Source organism: Chenopodium quinoa, unplaced genomic scaffold, assembly GCF_001683475.1.
Source record: "Chenopodium quinoa cultivar QQ74 unplaced genomic scaffold, ASM168347v1, whole genome shotgun sequence".
Classification (NCBI taxonomy): Eukaryota; Viridiplantae; Streptophyta; class Magnoliopsida; order Caryophyllales; family Amaranthaceae; genus Chenopodium; species Chenopodium quinoa.
This window is the reverse complement of record NW_018744845.1, coordinates 723423-743639: the sequence shown is the minus strand read 5'-3', so window position 1 is coordinate 743639 and position 20217 is coordinate 723423. Positions and strand designations below refer to the sequence as shown.

The following is a 20217-nucleotide window of genomic DNA, read 5'->3' as shown; positions in this document are numbered from 1 at the left end:
AAGAAACAAAAATTAGGGCTTTACATCGGTAAAATCCGATATAAGTCCCTCCAAAATTCAACAATAGAGGCTAGGGTTTTAGAGAGAGGAGAAGGGAGAGAGATTAGGGTTGTATTTTTGTTCAAAATAGTTAAAGTTAAATTATCAGAATTAAACTAGTAAATGAAATAAAATATTATCACATACTATATAAAAATAAATAAATAAATAAACTACCATCTAATATCATATCATATCACTAATAAATAAAGTCGGTCTTGCAGTTAGGCCACGAGACAGCGACACCTGACATTTCAGTTTTTCGCCAAGTGTCTAGCGACGTAGGAGATAAATAGGTATTATTGTGACACATATGATGCTAAGTAAGTTATTTTTGGATAAATTTTATAAGATAAAATTGTTGCATAGAGTTTTATTATCGATAAAATTCTAATATTTGATATATACAAAATTAATCATAACTTTTGGTATATTTCCTATAACTCAATTCTATTTCCATCATCAAATTCGTTTTAAAAAGTTCTTTAAAATAAGATTCATTTATAATATATTTAATCACAAACTTTTATACGTAGCTAGCCAAACCCTGTCACCAACTATTACAAGATCAGAGTTATTTCGTTAGTGCTATAGGGGTTACTTGGTTAGTGTTATAGTGGTTACTCAATCAGTGTTATAGATAGGGGTTACTTAGTCAGTGTTAGAGGTTACTCGATCAGTTAGTATTATAGGGGCCACTCCATCAGTTTTATAAGGATTACTTTGTCCGGCCAGATGGTGTAATTAGCCGCATACAAAATGCATTGTTATTTAATTTATTTTTTTAAAAAATAGATAATAAGTAAAATAAGTTTTAATCAGTAAAAATAATTTTAGTTTGGTAAAAATACTTTCAGTTCAGTGAAATTAGTTTACGTTCAATAAAAATAATTTCAAGTCAATAATAACATAGATATCTATTTACAAACAAAACTATACAAAGTACACTCCATATGATATCGTATGTCTAAATATCCTACATTATCAGAATGAATTATTTGACCGTATTTAACATTTCAAGTAAAAATGTTATCTTAAAATTTTATCAACCATTTGGGCATCGCCCGGGCACAAAACTAGTCACTAATAAACAAAGCCGGTGTCGCAGCTACGCCACGAGACAGCGACACTTGACATTCTTGTTTTTCGCCAAGTGTCGCGCCACGTAGGCGGCAAAGAGGTATTATTGTAACACATGATGTAAAGTAAGAGAATTTTGGATAGATTTTTTAAGATAAATTGTTGTATAGAGTTTTATTATCGATATACTTCTAATATTTCATATATACAACATTAATCATAACTTTTTATAAATACCTGTAACTTAATTCTATTTTTATTATAAAATTCGTTTTAAAAAGTTCTTTAAAATAAGACCCATTTATAATATACTTAATTCATTTATATAATTAATATAGAATAAGTAAAAATAAGTTTTATTAAGTAAAAATAAGTTTTATTATGTAAAAATAAGTTTTAATCAGAAAAAAATACTTTCAGTTCAGTTAAATAATTTAAGTTCAATAAAAATAATTTCAAGTCAATAATAACATTAATATCTATTTACAAACAAAACTACAAAAGTACGTTATTATATAAATAAGCGATATGATATCGTATGTCTAAATTTCCTGCATTATCAAAAGGGATTATATGACCGTATTTAACATTCAAGCCAAAAAGTTTTATCATAAAATTTTATCAACCATTTGGGCATCGGCCGGGCAAAAAACTAGTATATATATATAAAGGGGAGTTTTTTCCCAAGTTTTTAGAGAGCCACGTAAGATTTTAATTTTATAAAAATTATTAGAGCACCATGTAGGATTAGTATTTTTAGAGTGTGACGTGTAGGATTATGCCACGTAGGATTATTATTTTAAAGAGCCGCGTAGGATTAAAATTAAAAGTTTAAAGCTCTCTAAAAATTTGGAAAAAAACTCCCCTTTATATATATATATTAGATTTTCGTTCAAGAGTTGGTTTGTATTGTTGTTTAAACAAAAAATTTACAAAATATACATTGTATATATATATGTGTGAACTTTAGTTGTATAAAATTAAAAAAAAAATAGTAATATTATGTATTAAATTTTTTTTATTACGATTGCATATTAAATGTTAAATTTAACTATTAATAAAGACTCGTGTATCACACGGGCTTAAATCTAGTATTAAATAAACTAAACCACATATAAGAATTAATGTAGCAAATTTAAGTAGAATTATCACTACAATTTGATAAATGCAATGACTATACTACCCCTTGATTTACAAATTTATGTAATTCAGACAAATCGACTTGATTTTTTTTCCTTCCTCTTTTTTTTTTTTTTTTTTTTTGGATTTTCCATTTGGTATCATTGTAGTTTAGGCTTTTCCATTTAATACCCAATTTTTTATTTGTATTCTAAATGGTACCACTATACTTTCAATTTATTCTCTATCATAGCATTCCGTCAAATAAATTATGTAATCTTTGATTTGGGTGTTTAAGGTCGAAAACAGCAAAAAAAGCTTAAAAATGTCACGATTTATGTGCAAAAAAAAAAGTCTCGTCTTGTATATTTCGATTTGTTTAGCAAAAAAAAAAGTCCGGTTAAAGTGTTGGGCTCATTATGATCTTAAAGGATAAAATTTTGCAGTCGAAATTAGAAAAATAAGGATCACAGTCGCACAAAACTAATGTTTTATTTAACAGATGCTATAATAAAGAATAAGTCAAAATTACAATGGTACCATATGGAATAAAAATAAAAATTGGGTAATAAATGAAAAAACCAAAACTACAATGATACATTAATACCAAATAAAAAATCCCATTTTTTTTAAAAAAAACCTCATTTGTTTGTTTTAAAAAGAAACGGATTTTAAATTATGGAACGAAAGGTTCAATTAATCAAATCAAAGATCCACCAAAATTTAAAAACTTAAAAACTCCGGGAGAAAGAATTTATACAAAATACACGCAGAGTTAATATACGGAGTAAGTCCAGTAAGATACTCCACCCTCCGTTTTCCTTCCCTTCCTTTCCCTCCATCTCCTTCAATCTAAACACAATCCCAAAAAAAAAAAAAAAAAAAAAAACAAACCCCACACACACAATCCAAACACACTGTAAAGTGTAAATCGACATTTAACAGAGTTCTTCAATGGAATCCCTCAGTATTAATTACTGGCTGAAGCCAAACCCCAATTCCCAGTTCAACAATCGAATTTACTTAGATAAAGATAAGACGAAGATTAAAACGGGAACCCAAGTAATTTCTGCTTTATCTTATCAAAAATTTGTAGACTTTGCTGTTGAAGAAACTAAGCGTCGTACCCATCTCAAGTCTTCTCCTTTACAGGTTATTTCTTGCTTCCTCTTTGATTTTTTTTAATAATTTATTTTCTGGGTTTTAGTTGATATTTAACAATTTTAATGGTATGTCAATTGTACAGTATGTTGATCATAAACTAATCTTTTATGTTTTTGAATTTCCCATGTATTAAAAAATTATTAGGAGTTACTGAAGATTTAATCATTAAAGAAGATTTTATATGTTGTGAAGTTATTGCCTGTGATTCATCTTTTGTTTTTTTTTTTTATATGATTCATTTGAAGTTGGTGTTTTGGATTGCAGAGAAATTGGTTGGTTGTTTGTGGTTTGGAGGAAAACATTTTGAGTTGGATATTGTTTTTGATGGAAAGCATATAATAAATATCGTGTTCCTTTGTTTGGTTCCATGATGGAATAGTTATGAAGAATAAGGGGTTATGGAGGGGATTGGGTGGTAATGGAGAAGAAGAGGAAGTTGAGGAATAGGGTCATAGGGAGTAAAATATGGCATTCCTTTATTAAGATTACTAAAGGTAGGATTTGGGAACAATGATGTAGAGAAAACTAAGTCTTAGAGCAACTCCAATGGTTGTAGCTAGGGACTTGCTTGCAATATTAAATAATCTCTAACTACTAGCCTGACCATTGGAGTTAGAAAATGCAATTAGATTCGTCAAGCAAATTAGCTTGGCAAATTTTTGCTAAAATAAAACAAATTAGAATAAATGAAATAAAATTTTAAAACGTTAATTAAGGAGGTGTGGTTCATTTAAATAGTAATCTAATAGCTAGCCATTGGAGCTCAAATGATAATTAGCTTAAAAGCTTATGTGGCATGACAAGCTAATTTGACAATTAGCTTGCCATTGGAGTTGCTATTAGGTATGCGAAATTGATAGATGGCTTTAGGAAGGCAATCAATGAAACTTATCAGCAAAACCTTTTTTTGGAAGGTTTTGATGTTTTGTTTCTAATTGTACCATCTTTTGTGGAGTGACTGCAATATTCATTATCTCTTTTGTTTAGAGGCTATATGGATGAGGGGGCGGGGGAGAAGGGCTTGACTATCATGCCATTTTGGAAATGGGAGTTTGGTTGTTGGATATTTAAGTCTGATATAGTTTGTGTTTTTAATGGGAGGTGGTTTGTGTCTTTGTGATACTTGTTTATTGGTCAGTTGCTATTAAATAAATTGGATTTTTTTTTTTTTTGGGTAATATCTCACTGTAGTCTTGTTGATGGTTGTTTTGTTGATGATTAGTCTATATCACGTTAAGGTAGTTATATCTACCTCTTATGCTTCTAGGCCAAGCATTAAACCATATAACTCTACATCATGGTTCATTAGGGAGCGAAATCCAAACTAGTTTGTCCAGTGTGCATCTTTTGTCATGCATGTGCTGATTGTGTAGGATTATTTTTGTCTTTTATAGATTTCATCATCATCTTGTTGTAATAGACTTTCTGCATCTCAATTATTTGTTTGTTAATTCCTTTTTTTTTTTTTTTTTTTTTTTTTTAAATTATCCAAACTATTGTTTGAGCGTCAACAGAAAATTTTTAGCCATATTGAAGCTATAGATGGAAAGGCCAACCTCAAGTTTCAATTTTTTGAAGATTCTAAAATTAGATTACTTCGCAGTATGCACATTGACGGGGGTGATTCGCTGCAGGTATTTCTTTCTTTCTTTTTTTGCCCCCCTAATACATACATTTTTATGGGTGTAAGGAAAAACTAATAAATGCTCATAGATAAATAATTGGCCATACGCAAGAGTTAGTCTGTTGTGTAGCTCTTCTGAAAATCTTTATAAAAACGTGTGAATATGCTAATTCTACATACATTGAAATGTATATGACACACATACCAGTTTAGTAGGTGCACCTGTTGCTTCGAAGATGTCATTGTCTTTTGATTTCACCAGCATTCATTGCCTTAGAAGTTAAAACGAACGCATTGTATGCAGATTTTACCAGATACCAATTTAATAGGTAAGCCTTTTTAAGAAGACGTTGATGTCAATTGAATCACCAATATCTAATGCCCTTAAAAGAGCACTCTGTATGTCGATCTTGGATTTGTTTAATGATGATGACTCTACATTAATCATCTCAAAATAAGATGACAAATTGACTAAGTTTGACTTTCATATAGCTCTTTGGCTGTATTGTAGAAAAGTCAGATCATGTATCATTTGTTTGTGAACAAAGTATCTTTGGAAGGCAAATGTTTCTCCAACAAGATCCTGGCCAAGGAGCTATCAAGTTAACATCATCTATCTTTTGTTTGAGAAGAAAAATTCATCTGGAAGGATATTGTTTCTTAAACAAGATAACGGTACAGTAGGAAGTAGGCTCTATTTTGTTAGTCTGGGGCCTCTGGGCCATATATAGGTGCAAAATCCATGTGATTGAAGTCTTACTTAGATATTCTGGATAGGAGCAAGCAAGGCTGCGGACAGTAGGTTTACATCATGGTTTACTGTTTATTGAGCACCTTGTCCTGAAATTTTGACAGATATTCTGAAAATATTAAGTTCTCTAGCAGTCCAGAAGGTTCAATGCAGGTGTTAATGTGTTCTGTGTAAAAGTTTTTAGGTATTAGCCTGTAATTTTATTATTTCATGCATATTGCAGTTTTTAGCTACAAGGGTTCATAATCTCATGCATTATAATGGGGTCAAAAAACTTTGTATTGAAGAATTAGTTGTGTGGATTAGCCATAGAGGAATTAGATTGGAATGGAGGAATCTGTGGTTAAAGATGTTCTCTACATTGTGATGGACTTGTAATGGCAGGGCATGAGTGTTTTGATTTTGGTACATTTTCATTTTTAATTTGTAAAGAAGCATGCTCATCTTTTGATGCCAAGAAAGGAATGTCTCCAAACAGTAGATACTTGAGATTTTATGCTACATAGGGGTATATTGTTAAACAGCTGAGCCAGATACATAAGATTGTAAGCTACATTGGGGTGTAATATGGTTAGCTACTCTTATTGCCTCAAAACATAGATAGATTCACCAAATGATAGTTTAGTTGCTAACTCATTACCCTGCCCTAGTTATGAAACTACTCATAATCATCATAGAAATCATGGGACAATTGTACTCGTGATTGCATCATAAGCATGATCAAAACTTTAAATTTACCAATCAAGCTAGTAATTTAAACATAAATTTCTAAGACAAATGAACAATTGCGCTGTATTATTGCTATCAAATTGGGAAAATCAATTTAATGGCTAAAATCTAAATCAAGGATGGCCTTGAGGAAAGAAAAAGTTCGCTGAATTGAGCTTGAATATTGAAGAATTTGAACTCATGATGAACTTTCTCTCGCTACCAATGAAGTTATTTCTCTTTAAAATCTAAGGATCGCCAACTAATCTCTCTCTAATTTTTTTCACTCAAAAAATCTGATTCATAATCTAAGAATGAATTAATCATTTTAATTACATATTAATAAGTTAAAATATGACATCAAGATGTTGATCTCCGGACTTGCCACGGTCGCATTTGTGGTTACACCGAGCTTATCTCTTGGTATAATGATCTGGGAACAAAGGGCATTGTAGGCATGCTCTCAAGATACCACCAGCACACTCTCAACAAGCCATTGGCATGTCCGTGTGAATCCTGCAGGTGCCACGTAGATGTTATCCAACATCTGACTTTTCTATTTCACACCTGCGGGCAGGGTACAGGTGTAGAGCGCAGGTGTTTTTTTATTTATTTCCGTCAAACTCTTTTGATCTTTTTCTGTTCGCTTATAAGCAACATAGTTATATCTATATAGCACATATTGTGAAAGCATAGACTAGGAGCAAATATGATTAAATGACACATTAAAAGCCAAAAAAGGAGTTGAAACGAGCGTTTACAACATTCGACACATATTAGCAAGAAAGGAGTGAAAAGACACTAAAAGCTAAGTAAAAGGTAAACAATTACCTAAATCACATAGTGGTCAATAACTATTGTGGCTAGCCAGTAATAACCATCTTTATTGCTGTTACACCCTGATACTAATTTATGAAGTTAATGTTATGCTGTGGTAGGCAGCTGCGGGAACTTATCTTTTCAGGCTAGGGCACAGCTGATAAATTATGTGTTGCTTATATACTGGGTTCATGTGTATGTTCTGCCTAGGAGTGCTTGACAACAACAGCAGCAGCAAAGCCTTAGTCCCAAAATGATTTGGGGTCGGCTAATATGAATCGTTATAAGGAACCTTCCGATATAGAAAAAGGGACATAGCAAGATAATCAGCTGAAAGAATTTTAAAATGGTGTGTAAATTTTGCAGAGCTTCCTTATGGAGTGGGGAGTATTATAGCAGGAAGGCAGGGCATGTAGCTTGAAATAACGTTTGTTGTCCTAAATTATATGGAAGCCTTGGGTATCGAGAACCTTGACTTATGGAATGCTCCATCAATAGGTATACATGTGCAATCACAAATAAGCAGGATAACCTGTGTATATTATGGATCATAATTGGTGGAATTACCAACCTACTATGGATAGTTGTTGGAATTGGAATAAAATTTGTGAAGTGAAAAATATTGGAAGTACTATGCTGTGGTAGTGAGTTGAAAAAAAAAATGTACCAGAATTGTCTAGCCATGCTTAAAGAATAATATTCAGAGAAGAAAATGTACCAGAATTTGGAAGTGAATGGTCTCAATATACCTTGGACAAGGAAAGTATGGAATGGATTGTTTGTTCCTTAACACAAGTTCATAAATTGGCTGGCCATGCTTAAGAGATTGCAACCAGGGAGTGATTAGTGAAGATACCATATGTTGGAAAGCTGTGGAATCTCATAAACACTTGTTATTATCATGTAAATATGGCAACTATTGCATGGAAGAGATAAGAATTGGTTGGGGATCAGATGCAGAACAAGGGATATATTACAGGGATGCTCAATTGGATCAATAGAAGATCAAGGGATCAAAGTTCTAAAAGGACGTAAATACAGCAGCAACTGACGTTGTGGTTTACATAGTATGGAAGATCAGAAATGATTCCTTATGGAATCATAAAAGTTTGACAATTAATCACTCTGCACAAAGAGTTAAAGACACACTTAGAGTGATAATAGTGATAAACGGTGGATTTTTCATTTTTGTCTTCGTAAATGATATTTGTCGATAATAGCTTGATCATTAATGTTTGGTCTGTCTTCTGATGGATCCAACCTAGTTTATTTTCTTATTGATTTTAGATCTTAGTTTATATCCCTTTTGAATTTCAATAGTATTCTTGCTCTTAGCAACAAAAAAAGGAAAAAAAATTTACACTAAATAATTGACTTTATTTCTTAACAACTTTCTACAATGCACATCCACTGTCCATGTATTATCTATCTCAGCAAATTTTTGCAATTTCCGCCTTTCTTTTCTGTTTTACCATCACAATGTTATATGCAGGTGTTGGACTTTGGCATCTTCCCAAAAGCTGCTTTTGACTTGCCTATATTTTGTGCCAACTTTTTCAGCAGCTCATCGATGAACATTATTGTATTGTAAGTTGTACCCATTCCAATGTTGCTTCACTTGTGTGTGTGTTCGTGTATTTGTGGTGCTCTGCTGATGTATGTTCTCTTGCTTCTTTGTTTTCTTTTTAACACCTTTATATCACACTTTTATGTTTATCCCTTTCCTTTTATACGGTTGCATCAGGGATCTCAATCCATTGCATGATGTCATTACTAATAGAGAATACAAAGAGAAGTATTACAAAAGTTTAATGCCTCTCAGCGTTAAGTATGCTGAAGTAAGTTTGTACTTCTTCTACATTCCTGGATCAAGTCTTGATGCTATCATCTCCTAACCCATATTAAAATTTCACTGATTTTAATTCAGATTATATGCAGCTTTTGCCATGGGGAGGAAAACTTACAGGTGAATCTTTGAGGTTTTTCTCACCAATAGTTATATGGACAAGATTTACTTCAAGCCAAGAGAAGCATGATATTCTATTTGACGCATTCAGTGACTATTACAAGGTGAATATCAACTTCTAGACTTGACTCATTGACTCAAATGCTCTGATATCTTGCATGAAATAACAGCAGAGGCAATTAATCATATTTGTTGATTTGTTAGCTGGTGATGTTTTGATGTTGGAAAGTGAAATCATAGACCATAACTTCATAATCAATAGTTTACAACTTCACATTATATAATGCGTGGCTTTTAGTGAAATTAACAATCCACAAGACCACAAGTTGGAACCATGATCGTATATTTAGCAGATTCTTGGGACTGTCATTGCTTTCTTTGGTCTTGGTGTCTTGCTGGTGACTATCAGTTCATGTCTTTGTGTAGTCTTTTTTCATTCAACCTTCAAACTTAGTTGTCCCGAGAAGATTGCCCTAAACCCAAATATTACTTTTTTAAGATTCAAAACAAATTTATGCACATGGGTGGGCGCAATTGTTGATGAGAGAAAGACAGAGAGAGAGAGAGAGAGAGAGAGCAAGTGAGGTTGCAAAAGGAAAAATAATACTAAATAAGTTATGGGGCAATCTATTGACTGGATTATGGAGATCTTGTCATATTGCGGAAATAATAGTAAAAAATTGTTTCGAGGAAGAAGTAGAAGGTGTAGATTGGTTTTTGTATCCTAAATTAATGATTCTACTCAGTAGGACACAGGACACCATTAACAAATCCCTAAAATATGTTGTTATCTGTGTAGACATGGCTTGACTTGATGGAACATGCAGTGGAGGAGACTGCTGCTGACCAAATTATGCTCAACAGTGAAGCACAACATAAATACCTTACCTGGAGAGCAGAGAAGGTAAAAACATCTTCCCCTTTTCTTTTTCCACCAGTATCATTTATTAAGCTTTTGCAAAATGACTTGATTGTTCCTCAATATGTTGTTTGTGAATTATACTTCGTAAATAGTATACACTGAAATACGTTTGGTTGGGGATGGTTTACAGAGAGAAATACTTCTAGTGGGCTAAGAAAAGTTTTTGCCAAGGTGGAGAGTTTTTGTTCTCATCTGAGGAATGAATGCCACACTTTCTATGGCTGAACATCTATGTTTTATTGTGATAATGTTTTCCATAATATCTGATTCCACGATTCCCACCATCCTCAGTTTATAACATAATAAGCCTGACACTATCGTAACATTTGCAATAGGATCCGGGGCATCCAATGCTGAGGAGATTGCTTGGGGAAAAAAGAGCAAGAGTACTTTTCTTGAACTGATGAGCTATCTTCTAGCTATATTCATTTGTAATATGGGTGTAATCTAAACTAAGACTTTTTTTTTAATGAACTTCTATATCACAGAATTTGCTGAGGAGCTTTTTATTTAATGGAGTTGATGAACTAGGCAGTAAAACATTTCTGGACTACTTCCCAGAATACAAGCTTGACGATGGAACCTTAAATGAGAAGCGCAGTATCATGGGGAAGTCTTTTGAGAATCGGCCATGGGATAGTAGAGGGGAACTCATTGATAACTGTTAAGCTTAATTTAATATTTGGGCTCAAAAGGTTGGTTCGTCGAAGTTTATGAGCAGTCTCGCGGTGTTGCAACAATTGCAAGTGAGAAGCTGAATTTGAGTTTACTATTGGCAACCTGGTTCTGAACGTGATCTGCTGATCCATGTTCTTAGCATTGAAGTCTTATACTACGTATATAATGTGAAATCAATATATTCGCTTAATGCTCATGATTTTTTTCCCTGTTGGTTTCTCTTTAGATCAAAGCCTCTCTTAAGATACTTTTTGTTCTTGTAATACAGGTAGATTAAGTGTTAATTTGTCTGTTAGGTGTCTTAGGACATTATGTTAGTGATAGAGCGGAAGGATGTTTAAAGAAATTTCATTTTTCAATTACAAAAGAGCTGAATTATGAAAAAGCTTTTCATCTCTTTGCTTGATACAATGTGTTTTGAATCTTTTGGTTATAGTTTGATTGAATCTTGATTGCATTTTTGTGTACTCTATTATACGGAAAATACTACAACATATTGTAAGATGTTTTTGAAGAGAGCAAAAAATTGTACAATTACTTATATTCATTAGTTTGCTATTTACAACTAAGTGCAGCGAGTATTAGCTACTACTTCGGGACGTTTTACCAAATTGAGCTTTAAACGGAAACTATTGACAAAAATGGTTGCGTGGCAAAACTATTTACCAAACTAAGCTTCCAGGGTAAATCGCTGTCTCGGACAGCGTTTTACCCCTGGTTTTTTTTTTTAAAAAAATTCAACTGGTAAACGCTGTCCCAGACAGCGTTTTACCTTCTGTATTTTTTTAAATTCAGTAGGGCATAAAACGCTGTCTCGGACAGCGTTTTATCCTTGGGTTTTTTTTTAAAAAAAATTCAATGGGTAAAACGCTGTCCGAGACAGCGTTTTATTCCCTGTTTTTTTTTTTAAATGAAACGCTGTCCGGGACAGCGTTTCATGGCCATATATCAGCATGTTCACTTCAGCAGAATGCGCAAGAACTCAACCTCAACCTCAACGCTTTCCCTCCTCCCTCTCACACTAAACCACGACCGTACTCAAACACCCGCATTGCCGCCCACCCTTGCGCCACCGCTGCTGCCGCCACCTTGCTGCTGCCCTCCTCCCTCTCACACTCACTCACTCAATTTCGTGGTTAGCCCTAAACTGAATTTAGTGTAATTGCATAGTTATTGTGGTTAATTATTGTGAATTCTATGTAATTGCTCTTACTTGTTGTTAATTCATGTCAATTGCATGTAATTGTTGCTAATTATTAATGAAAATGTGGTACATTGTTGATAATTATTGATGGTGATGTGGTACATTGTTATTGAAATTGTTCATGACATTGGTGAAGTTGATGATGGTGAAAATGTTGAAGTTGTTAATGGTTGAAATTGGTGAGAAGAGATGAAATTGTTGAAATTATTGAAATAGTTTAGGTTGAAATTGTTGAAATAATTCAAATTGTTCATGAAATTGTTGAAATTGGTGAAGTTGTTGAAAGTGAAGTTGTTATAGGTGAGAAGAATCTTATTTCAGTGTTGATAATTTACCTCGCTCTAGATTTCGATAATCCTAAAATGTGTTTTGGTTATGTAGAATATGGCGTCACAAAATGTAGTTTTGTTATGCCGGTGGGGAGGAGAAATTCTGTTTGATGGACCCCGGGTCGAGTATAGTGGGGGAAATATGGAACCACTAACACTAGAACCGAACATGACTATGAATGATTTGATGAATGAGGTTCATAGTAGTATTGGTTCAGACCCGATGACCGTTGACGTACACATTAAAATGAGGTTTGAGACCGGAAATGGGGTTCAAGTGTTACCGGTTTCTACGAATAAGCATGTGACAGCTCTAAGGAACGTTGTTGCAATGAAGGGTGTTCCCACTGAAATATATGTGGAAACGGTGCCTATATGTACCCAACAAAGTACTCGGCCAGAACAATTGCATAGTTATTCGCCTACGCAAGATGATGGTCAGGCTTCACCGTCTCAGCATGCGCCGAATCATCTTGAAGATATTGTGAATAACGAACTTTCTGTGTATGATGTGTACACAAATGATGAGGCCGATAGCGGAGAGGAGGAAGATGGACTTCAGAACATGGATGTAGAACCTGCTCGGATGGAAGTGGGCGAGCCCCTGGTTAGAACTCCCATTCCTTGGTTCAGTCAGGTGAACGAGAACTACGAAGTTGATCAGGATTGGGCCGAATCGGGTAGTCATACGTCGTTTGTTCCGGGGGGGAATTTGAGAAGGGGATGTGGTTCGAAAGTAAGAAAGTGCTCCAAGAAATGGTGAAGATGTATTCCATACAGAGGAATCAGTTCTACACCACAATTACATCGAATGAGAGTGTGCTTCATTTGCGGTGCAAGAAAAAATGTGGTTGGATGCTACGGGGTACCAAATCTAGTAAGCACTCGCGTGGCTTCGCCCTAGTCACATACAAAGGCCCGCACCGGGAGAACTGTGTCACGGAAGTATTGTCCACTGATCACCCGCATTTGGATTCGTCGTTAATATCAGATTTTGTGAAGTCCTTTGTTCGGAAAGATCCGTCTTTGAAAGTTGAATTCATACAAGAACTCATCTCCAAGCAATTTCATTTCGATGTCCCGTACCGGAGGGCATGGTATGCAAAGGGGAAAGCAATAGCTGATATTTACGGTGATTGGGAGAGTTCTTATGGCAGACTTCCGCACTTCATGCAAGCCCTCCAACAGTCAAATCCGGGAACGTGTGTTGTGTGGAAGTACAAAGCGTTGGTTGACGGTGTTTACTACAGCAACATGGAAGTGTTTGAAAGAGTGTTTTGGGCGTTTGGCCCTTGTATCGACGGTTTTAAACATTGTATGTCAGTTATCTGTATCGATGGGACGCACTTGTACGGGAAGTACAAAGGAACACTGTTGGTTGCTACAAGTGTTGATGCAAACTTCCAAGTATTTCCTCTAGCATTTGCGTTGGTTGAGGGGGAAAACACCTCCAGCTGGTCTTGGTTCCTGGGTTGCATTCGGGTTCATGTCACTCAACGAGATGGCCTTTGTGTTATATCTGACCGACATCCTGGGATCATTGCAGCAATGACTGATCCGAACGTTGGATTTACCGAGCCGCGAGCCTATCACAGATTTTGTGTTCGCCACATAGCTTCTAACTTGAAGACTCACGTGCGACGAAACGACATGAGAGATATGTTCAAGGCTACGGCGTACCAAAGGCAGGAAAGAAAACTACACGGCGATCTGTGTTTCATTAGTGAGGCGTGTAACAAGGCAATGGAGTACATTGTTCAAATTCCGTTCACCATGTGGTCCCTCTTTCACGACGCTGGACGTAGATACGGGATTTGCACTACTAACTTCTCTGAGACATTCAACAACGTGTTGAAGGGAGCACGGTTTCTACCGATCATGTCCCTAGTCGAGTTAACTTTTCATAGAGTTAACAAATATTTCACTTTGAGAAGGGAGTCTTCTGAGGCAAGATTTGAACAGGGACTTGCATACCCCCCCAAGGTCACTGCCATTCTAGAGAAGAACACCGCAAAAGCCAGATATCACAGAGTGGATGCGTATAACCGTCGATTGCATATTTACCAAGTTACAACAGAAAGGGGAGACCGACTTGGTAGTAAAGGAGGCCATAAACATACTGTTAACTTTCAGTTAAGAACGTGTACCTGCAACAAACCTACGATATTTCACCTCCCATGTTCTCACGTTCTAGCCGTATGTGCAACGTACTCACTATCAGAGCGGCCGTGGGTTGACCCGGTGCTGCAATCGGAGGCATACACGAGCACATACGCGCCGCAATTCTGGCCAATCCCTTGCGAGACAACCTGGACGCCCTATAACGGTCCCAGAATCATTCCCGACGGGAGCATGTTGCGTGGAATAGGGCGACCAAGGTCAAAGCGCATACGTAATGAAATGGATGAGACTAACCGGCCCGCGAGCAAATGTAGTCGTTGTCACGTTCAGGGCCATAACCGGGCAACGTGTCCATCGAGACCCTCAGAGGACCCATGACTGTTAACTGAAATTCGTTGTAATCGTAGATGGAGGAATTATTTTGTAATAGAAAATTTTGATTTAATAACATTTGGAACATTTTGATTTAATAACATTTGGAACATTTGATCGTTAACATTTTGGTTAATTGCTAATGCGTTAACTCTGTTGGGATTTGTTAAATTGCATGTGAATAGATACGATGGACGGTAGGGCTGTGGAGCTGGCTGTTGTGGTGGCTGTTGGAGGACTGCAGCATGCAAGCTGTTTGCTGAAGCTTGTTTTCTGTCTGGATGCTGGTTGCTGTTTCCAGCAGAAAAGCGCTGTCTGAGACAGCGCTTTATGTTCAAGCATAACGCGCTGTCTGAGACAGCGTTTTATGTTCAAGCATAAAGCGCTGTCTGAGACAGCGCTTTATGTTGAACATATAAAATAGTTGTAGTTGAATTTTTTTTTAAAAAAAACCCAAGGATAAAACGCTGTCCGAGACAGCGTTTTATGCCCTACTGAATTTAAAAAAATACAGAAGGTAAAACGCTGTCCGAGACAGCGATTTACCCTGGAAGCTTAGTTTGGTAAATAGTTTTACCACGCTACCATTTTTGTCAATAGTTTCCGTTTAAAGCTCAATTTGGTAAAACGTTCACTACTTCGTATTATGTAACATTGACAATTTTTTTTTCTTTTTTTTTAAATTATTTTTTTATTTTTTAAATACAATTTGTTTATTTAATTGTACTCCACAAATCTTACTTTGGCTATATTTTTGCTACTAAAATATAAAATAATTTTGGTGTAACTAAATTTCCCTTTGCGGGGAAGGGAGAAGGCTGTTTTGTAGTGTCTGATTAGGGCAAAATTGTTGTACTGCATAAATTACTGTGGCATAAACATATAAGCTTCATATGATACCCTAGGCTTTCCTAAAGTTATTTGTTGGAGACATACACCTTGTTCTCTTGATGTACTTTTACGATTGTTTGTCATTAATTCATTGTAATATTAAAATAAAATTAAAAAAATCAATCACTCGAAAATAATCTTTGCAGATATACCTATTTATGTGAACATTACAGTTTGTGTAAACTCATGATTTACATTGCTTTTACAGGTTATAATTTATAAAACACCCAACTTTAACTTTCTTTGAAATGTGATTCTAGAATAGATGTTTCTTACAAAACCATATGAACCACTAATTAAACTTTCCCCTGCAAAATTTTCGCTCCTGCAAGCTACATCAACTTTCCAGCCGAACACGAAACGATGATTTACAGTACTTTCTCAGGTATTAATGTACAGCAGCTATATAGCTGAATGATATTATGCAACAGCAACAGCAGAAACTCCAAAAAATTGTGACACCTATTCATGTAATTCATCTCCCTACCGCTTCTCTGACAAGGGGAAATCGATCAGCCCACCGGGAATAACCTGTGATCGTGTTAAGAAGTGCTGTAAATGATATGCTCAATACAGTGCAGAAGATCTAAAAGTAGTACTAGTACTTGCTGAAAGTGTCCACAGAATATTGTCTACTGGTCTACCAAAGATTAAAAGATATGCTTAATGCCTTCATCATCAATTAGAATTCCAAGGAAGTACAGAAAAAAAATAATAATAAAAAGATAAAAATACAGTGAGTGAACTGAAATTTAATTACACCGACTTTATCCCACACAATCTCAACTTGGATATCAGAGATTCAGAGAAGTTGAACAAACCTGCAGCTATTATCTGATGAAGATCCACATCCGAATTTGCATTGTTACAGTTTTCCTGTGACAAATTTTTTAGAACGATCAATTTTTTAGAAGGATCTCAAACTCTCATGAAAAGCCAAGAAAATATTAAGCAGAGAAAAGTAGGTCCATAAGGAAATTATGAGTAATGTTTCACTAATTCAAATACAAACAAATGATTTCATATCTACTAGTTAACTCATCCCCTATTAATTTGCAGCAACAAAGACTAATCCCACCAGGAAACAAGCAGAATCTTATACGCAATATTCCATGCAAGGATTTATGAGATTGTTATTCAGACAAAAGCATAGAGACATTATGGGTTTGCTATGGGAGCTACATAATATCTGATGAATTACAGTATATCTGAAAGGAGACCTTAAAATTTTTTAAGGAACTCTCCAAGTAAGATGCCATTTCTTTCCTCTTCCCAACCAAAACAGTTTCACTATGTTGACTGCAAAAGTGCATTTCTCAACGTCAGTGTAAAATACATACGCGGAGGAAGCTTGGTATTATACTTCTCTTAAACTTTTATCCCAATTTATCTAAAGAGGCTTTCACTCTGGATGGGTTGAATATCTAGCTATCTACTGCCTTACTCCTATAGTAGCAGCAAAGCTGTCTAGATCAGACATTTAAAACGAAATGCTAACACCATTTACTATATAGTATATAGAAGCACACTGACAGCATAACGAGTCAGTCACAACTAATCCAATATAATACAAACCCAAATAGAAAACACTGATTTTTGAAGTAATTCAGAAATTTCTCTTGTTGGATTCTACCAAGCAAGAACAACAATGTAGATTCTTAAATGTTGCATGTCTCAACATAAAATGCATGTGATTGAACAAAATACAACTTTTACCTGTGCAAATACAACCAAGCTTCTTGCAATGAGCTGAGATAACTTACGTAAAATGCTTATATCAATCCCTGGATATGTCAGCAGGGCCTTCTCTGATGTGTTGTCAAAAATAAGTGAACATATGCTTGACGCCATCATGATGTAAGTTGAGTCACTTGTTCCCTCTGGCCATTACAGAAACAATAGCCTTGTATAAGAAAACACATGGCTTAATAAAATATGGTGGGAAGAGCTGATTCGTGTTAAATATACACTGCATCTAACAATTTCAACCAGAATAATTTTGTATGACTTGTATCTATTTTATCTTTCATATTGATGGGTCCAGAGGCACCAGATCCGGTCAGTAAAATACCCCACTCTCCAATAAGAGTATAAGACAATTGAAAGATAGAAAAATTAAAAGTAGTGGACAACAATTTTTGGGTATTATTGGTTCCTGGAGTGTTCATCTCTGGCATTAACATATTAATAACGCCAATTCAAACAGCCCTTCCCCCAGTAACTTGTCATTTTGAGGTCACCATACCTCACTTTGTGGGGTCATATCACTGATATGGATTGGGCTTCAAACACTTGTTAAAGTAAGATTATTTTATATAAAGTTCAAGTTTGACTTAAATCAGGTATACAGGTCTAATTAAGTCTATTTTTGTCTGTGTGTGTGTACGTGTGCTGGTTCCAGTCAACTTAGACACAGGTCAGAATAATGTTGGGTCAGGATGAGGTTCAGGTCAGGTCAATGTTAAACTGGATTCTTGTGAATGTAGGGGAGGGTGGGAAAGGTAAAAAGAAATTGTCGTGTGCAGAGGACAAAACATTAAGATGCAGAACAAATATTACTAGATTAAGCTTAATATCCTTTGCCTTTGTTATGCAAGTTCGTCAAATGTATGGAAAGAGCAAACTTTAGGTGTTTTTAGATATACAGATTTTTCAAAGGCAATATGAGAATCTAACATCCAAAAAGGGTAACACAACACAATTTATTTCAAACAAGTATTAGAAAAATTTAAGAGATTATAGAAAATCACAAAGATAACGTTAGTGTTAAAATGACCAAACTTGCCTTTCCTTGAAGCCGACAACAACAAGCATGAACATGAGAATAATAATATCCCGTAAGACTCAAACCTTGATACACTGTCAAAGGCGTGTATACACTTTCCTAAAGAGGTTTATTTCCCCACACGGTGCTTGGGTTAAACCGGAAATCCTCTTTGAGATACAATTGACAACAAATTTTGTTCTTAGCACTATAATCGAAATACGATGAACAATTCACGAATTTGACTAAATTTCTAGTGTTTTCCAATGACAAGTTTGCAAGATTTCTTAAAGGAAATTATGGAGAATCCTCCGGGAGAGAAAGATAATAAAATTTTGTACTTTCTAATCTCACGAAAATCTCTTTTAATAAGAGAAATAACCGTCAGCAAAAAATCGCAGAAAGGGAAGCAGTGCGGGCGCGACACAAAACAGCGCGGGCGCGCCACCCTAGGCTGCCTGAATGCTGCTGCGATTCCAGTGAGGGGCACGGTTTTATCGCGGTTTACAGCGCGGACACGCCACCAGACCTACGCGGGCGTTAATAACATGGGCGCGAGCGCACACCATACAACACTCTAAATCATCAACAATCCTCCCCCATTTAGAGTGTTCCTTTAAAACATTCTCCACTACTATCAATTTAGCCACATCTCATGCATCAATGCCAATGTCCCTATGGATTGAATTGACACCTAGTACAACACACTTAACTATGACCATATCCCATGATTTCCATATGGATTGAATCACACAGATATATCTAACCGTTCGAAGGTGAAGTGCACACAAGACAAATCGAATTAATTATCACTTGACACTTTTAAACAGCCATGTGTCCGTATCTTTCATAAGTTCATCAACGTCTATATGTCCATCTAGACTTCTTAAAGCGGCTAAACTTTGAACTTATATAGGTAGGTTCTCATATACATAATAATGCCCTTGTGATAAGACACCTTCATCTAGAGCTTCTCAACTCTAAATCTTTGAGAACTTTAAATAAACGCTACATTTCACATCACAAGTACCATAGCAATGTGGATCATCAAACATTGCTAACAAACAACAAAAATGTAATTCAACCACATTGGATCTAAGACATGATATTTCTTCAAGTGTTAGATTGGGTTTCACAAATTTGTGTTTTTGGACATAAACCCATTCCATTCAAAGCAAATATGATGGAATGCCTTGGCATTGCTTTAGTAAGGCAATCCGCCGAATTCAATTTTGTAGGAACATAGTCAAGACTTATGACCCCATCATTGATAAGCTCTTTCACTAGGCTATGCCTAAGAGAAATATGTCAAGACTTACCATTATACACTTGACTATATGCCTTTATCAAAGCCAAATTCGAATCACAATGAATCGCCATTGGTGACATATGCTTTGGCAATAAAAGCAACTCAAACATGAGATTTCTCAACCATTCAGCTTCCTTACTAACTGAAGCTAGAACAATACAAGTTTGTTTCTTGGAAGACCATTAAATGGCACCTCCCCCAAACATGAACACCCAACCATCCTCTTTGTAAGTGATCCAACTTGCATCAGAATATCCTTCTAAAACCGAAGGAAATCCACTATAAGTCAAACCATACTCCAACGTACCCTTAAGGTACCTCAAGACCCTCCGAATTGCAAACCAATGCTGTACACCC

General features: G+C 35.4%; 2 protein-coding genes across 2 annotated transcripts; both read left to right on the top strand.

The window, feature by feature from the left end:
• The first annotated feature begins 2389 nt into the window (after positions 1-2389).
• On the top strand, positions 2390-11325 carry LOC110704564 (phytochromobilin:ferredoxin oxidoreductase, chloroplastic-like). Its single transcript, XM_021882374.1, has 8 exons — positions 2390-3390; positions 4917-5036; positions 8797-8891; positions 9049-9142; positions 9243-9374; positions 10070-10174; positions 10528-10578; positions 10681-11325. The coding sequence occupies exons 1-8, from the start codon at positions 3193-3195 to the stop codon at positions 10858-10860; spliced, it is 975 nt and encodes a 324-aa protein (XP_021738066.1). The 5' UTR covers positions 2390-3192; the 3' UTR covers positions 10861-11325.
• Positions 11326-13168: 1843 nt separating this feature from the next.
• On the top strand, positions 13169-15215 carry LOC110704538. The gene is made up of 2 exons (XM_021882338.1): positions 13169-14498; positions 15082-15215. The coding sequence occupies exons 1-2, from the start codon at positions 13169-13171 to the stop codon at positions 15213-15215; spliced, it is 1464 nt and encodes a 487-aa protein (XP_021738030.1).
• The last annotated feature ends 5002 nt before the right edge of the window (positions 15216-20217 follow it).

Coding starts and splice junctions, on each gene's coding strand:
- LOC110704564 (XM_021882374.1), top strand. CDS start 3,193: ATGGAATCCCTCAGTATTAATTACTGGCTGAAGCCAAACCCCAATTCC. Junction 8,892..9,048: donor TCGATGAACATTATTGTATT/GTAAGTTGTACC, acceptor CGGTTGCATCAG/GGATCTCAATCCATTGCATG. Junction 9,375..10,069: donor CATTCAGTGACTATTACAAG/GTGAATATCAAC, acceptor TTATCTGTGTAG/ACATGGCTTGACTTGATGGA.
- LOC110704538 (XM_021882338.1), top strand. CDS start 13,169: ATGTATTCCATACAGAGGAATCAGTTCTACACCACAATTACATCGAAT. Junction 14,499..15,081: donor AGAAAGGGGAGACCGACTTG/GTAGTAAAGGAG, acceptor GCATGTGAATAG/ATACGATGGACGGTAGGGCT.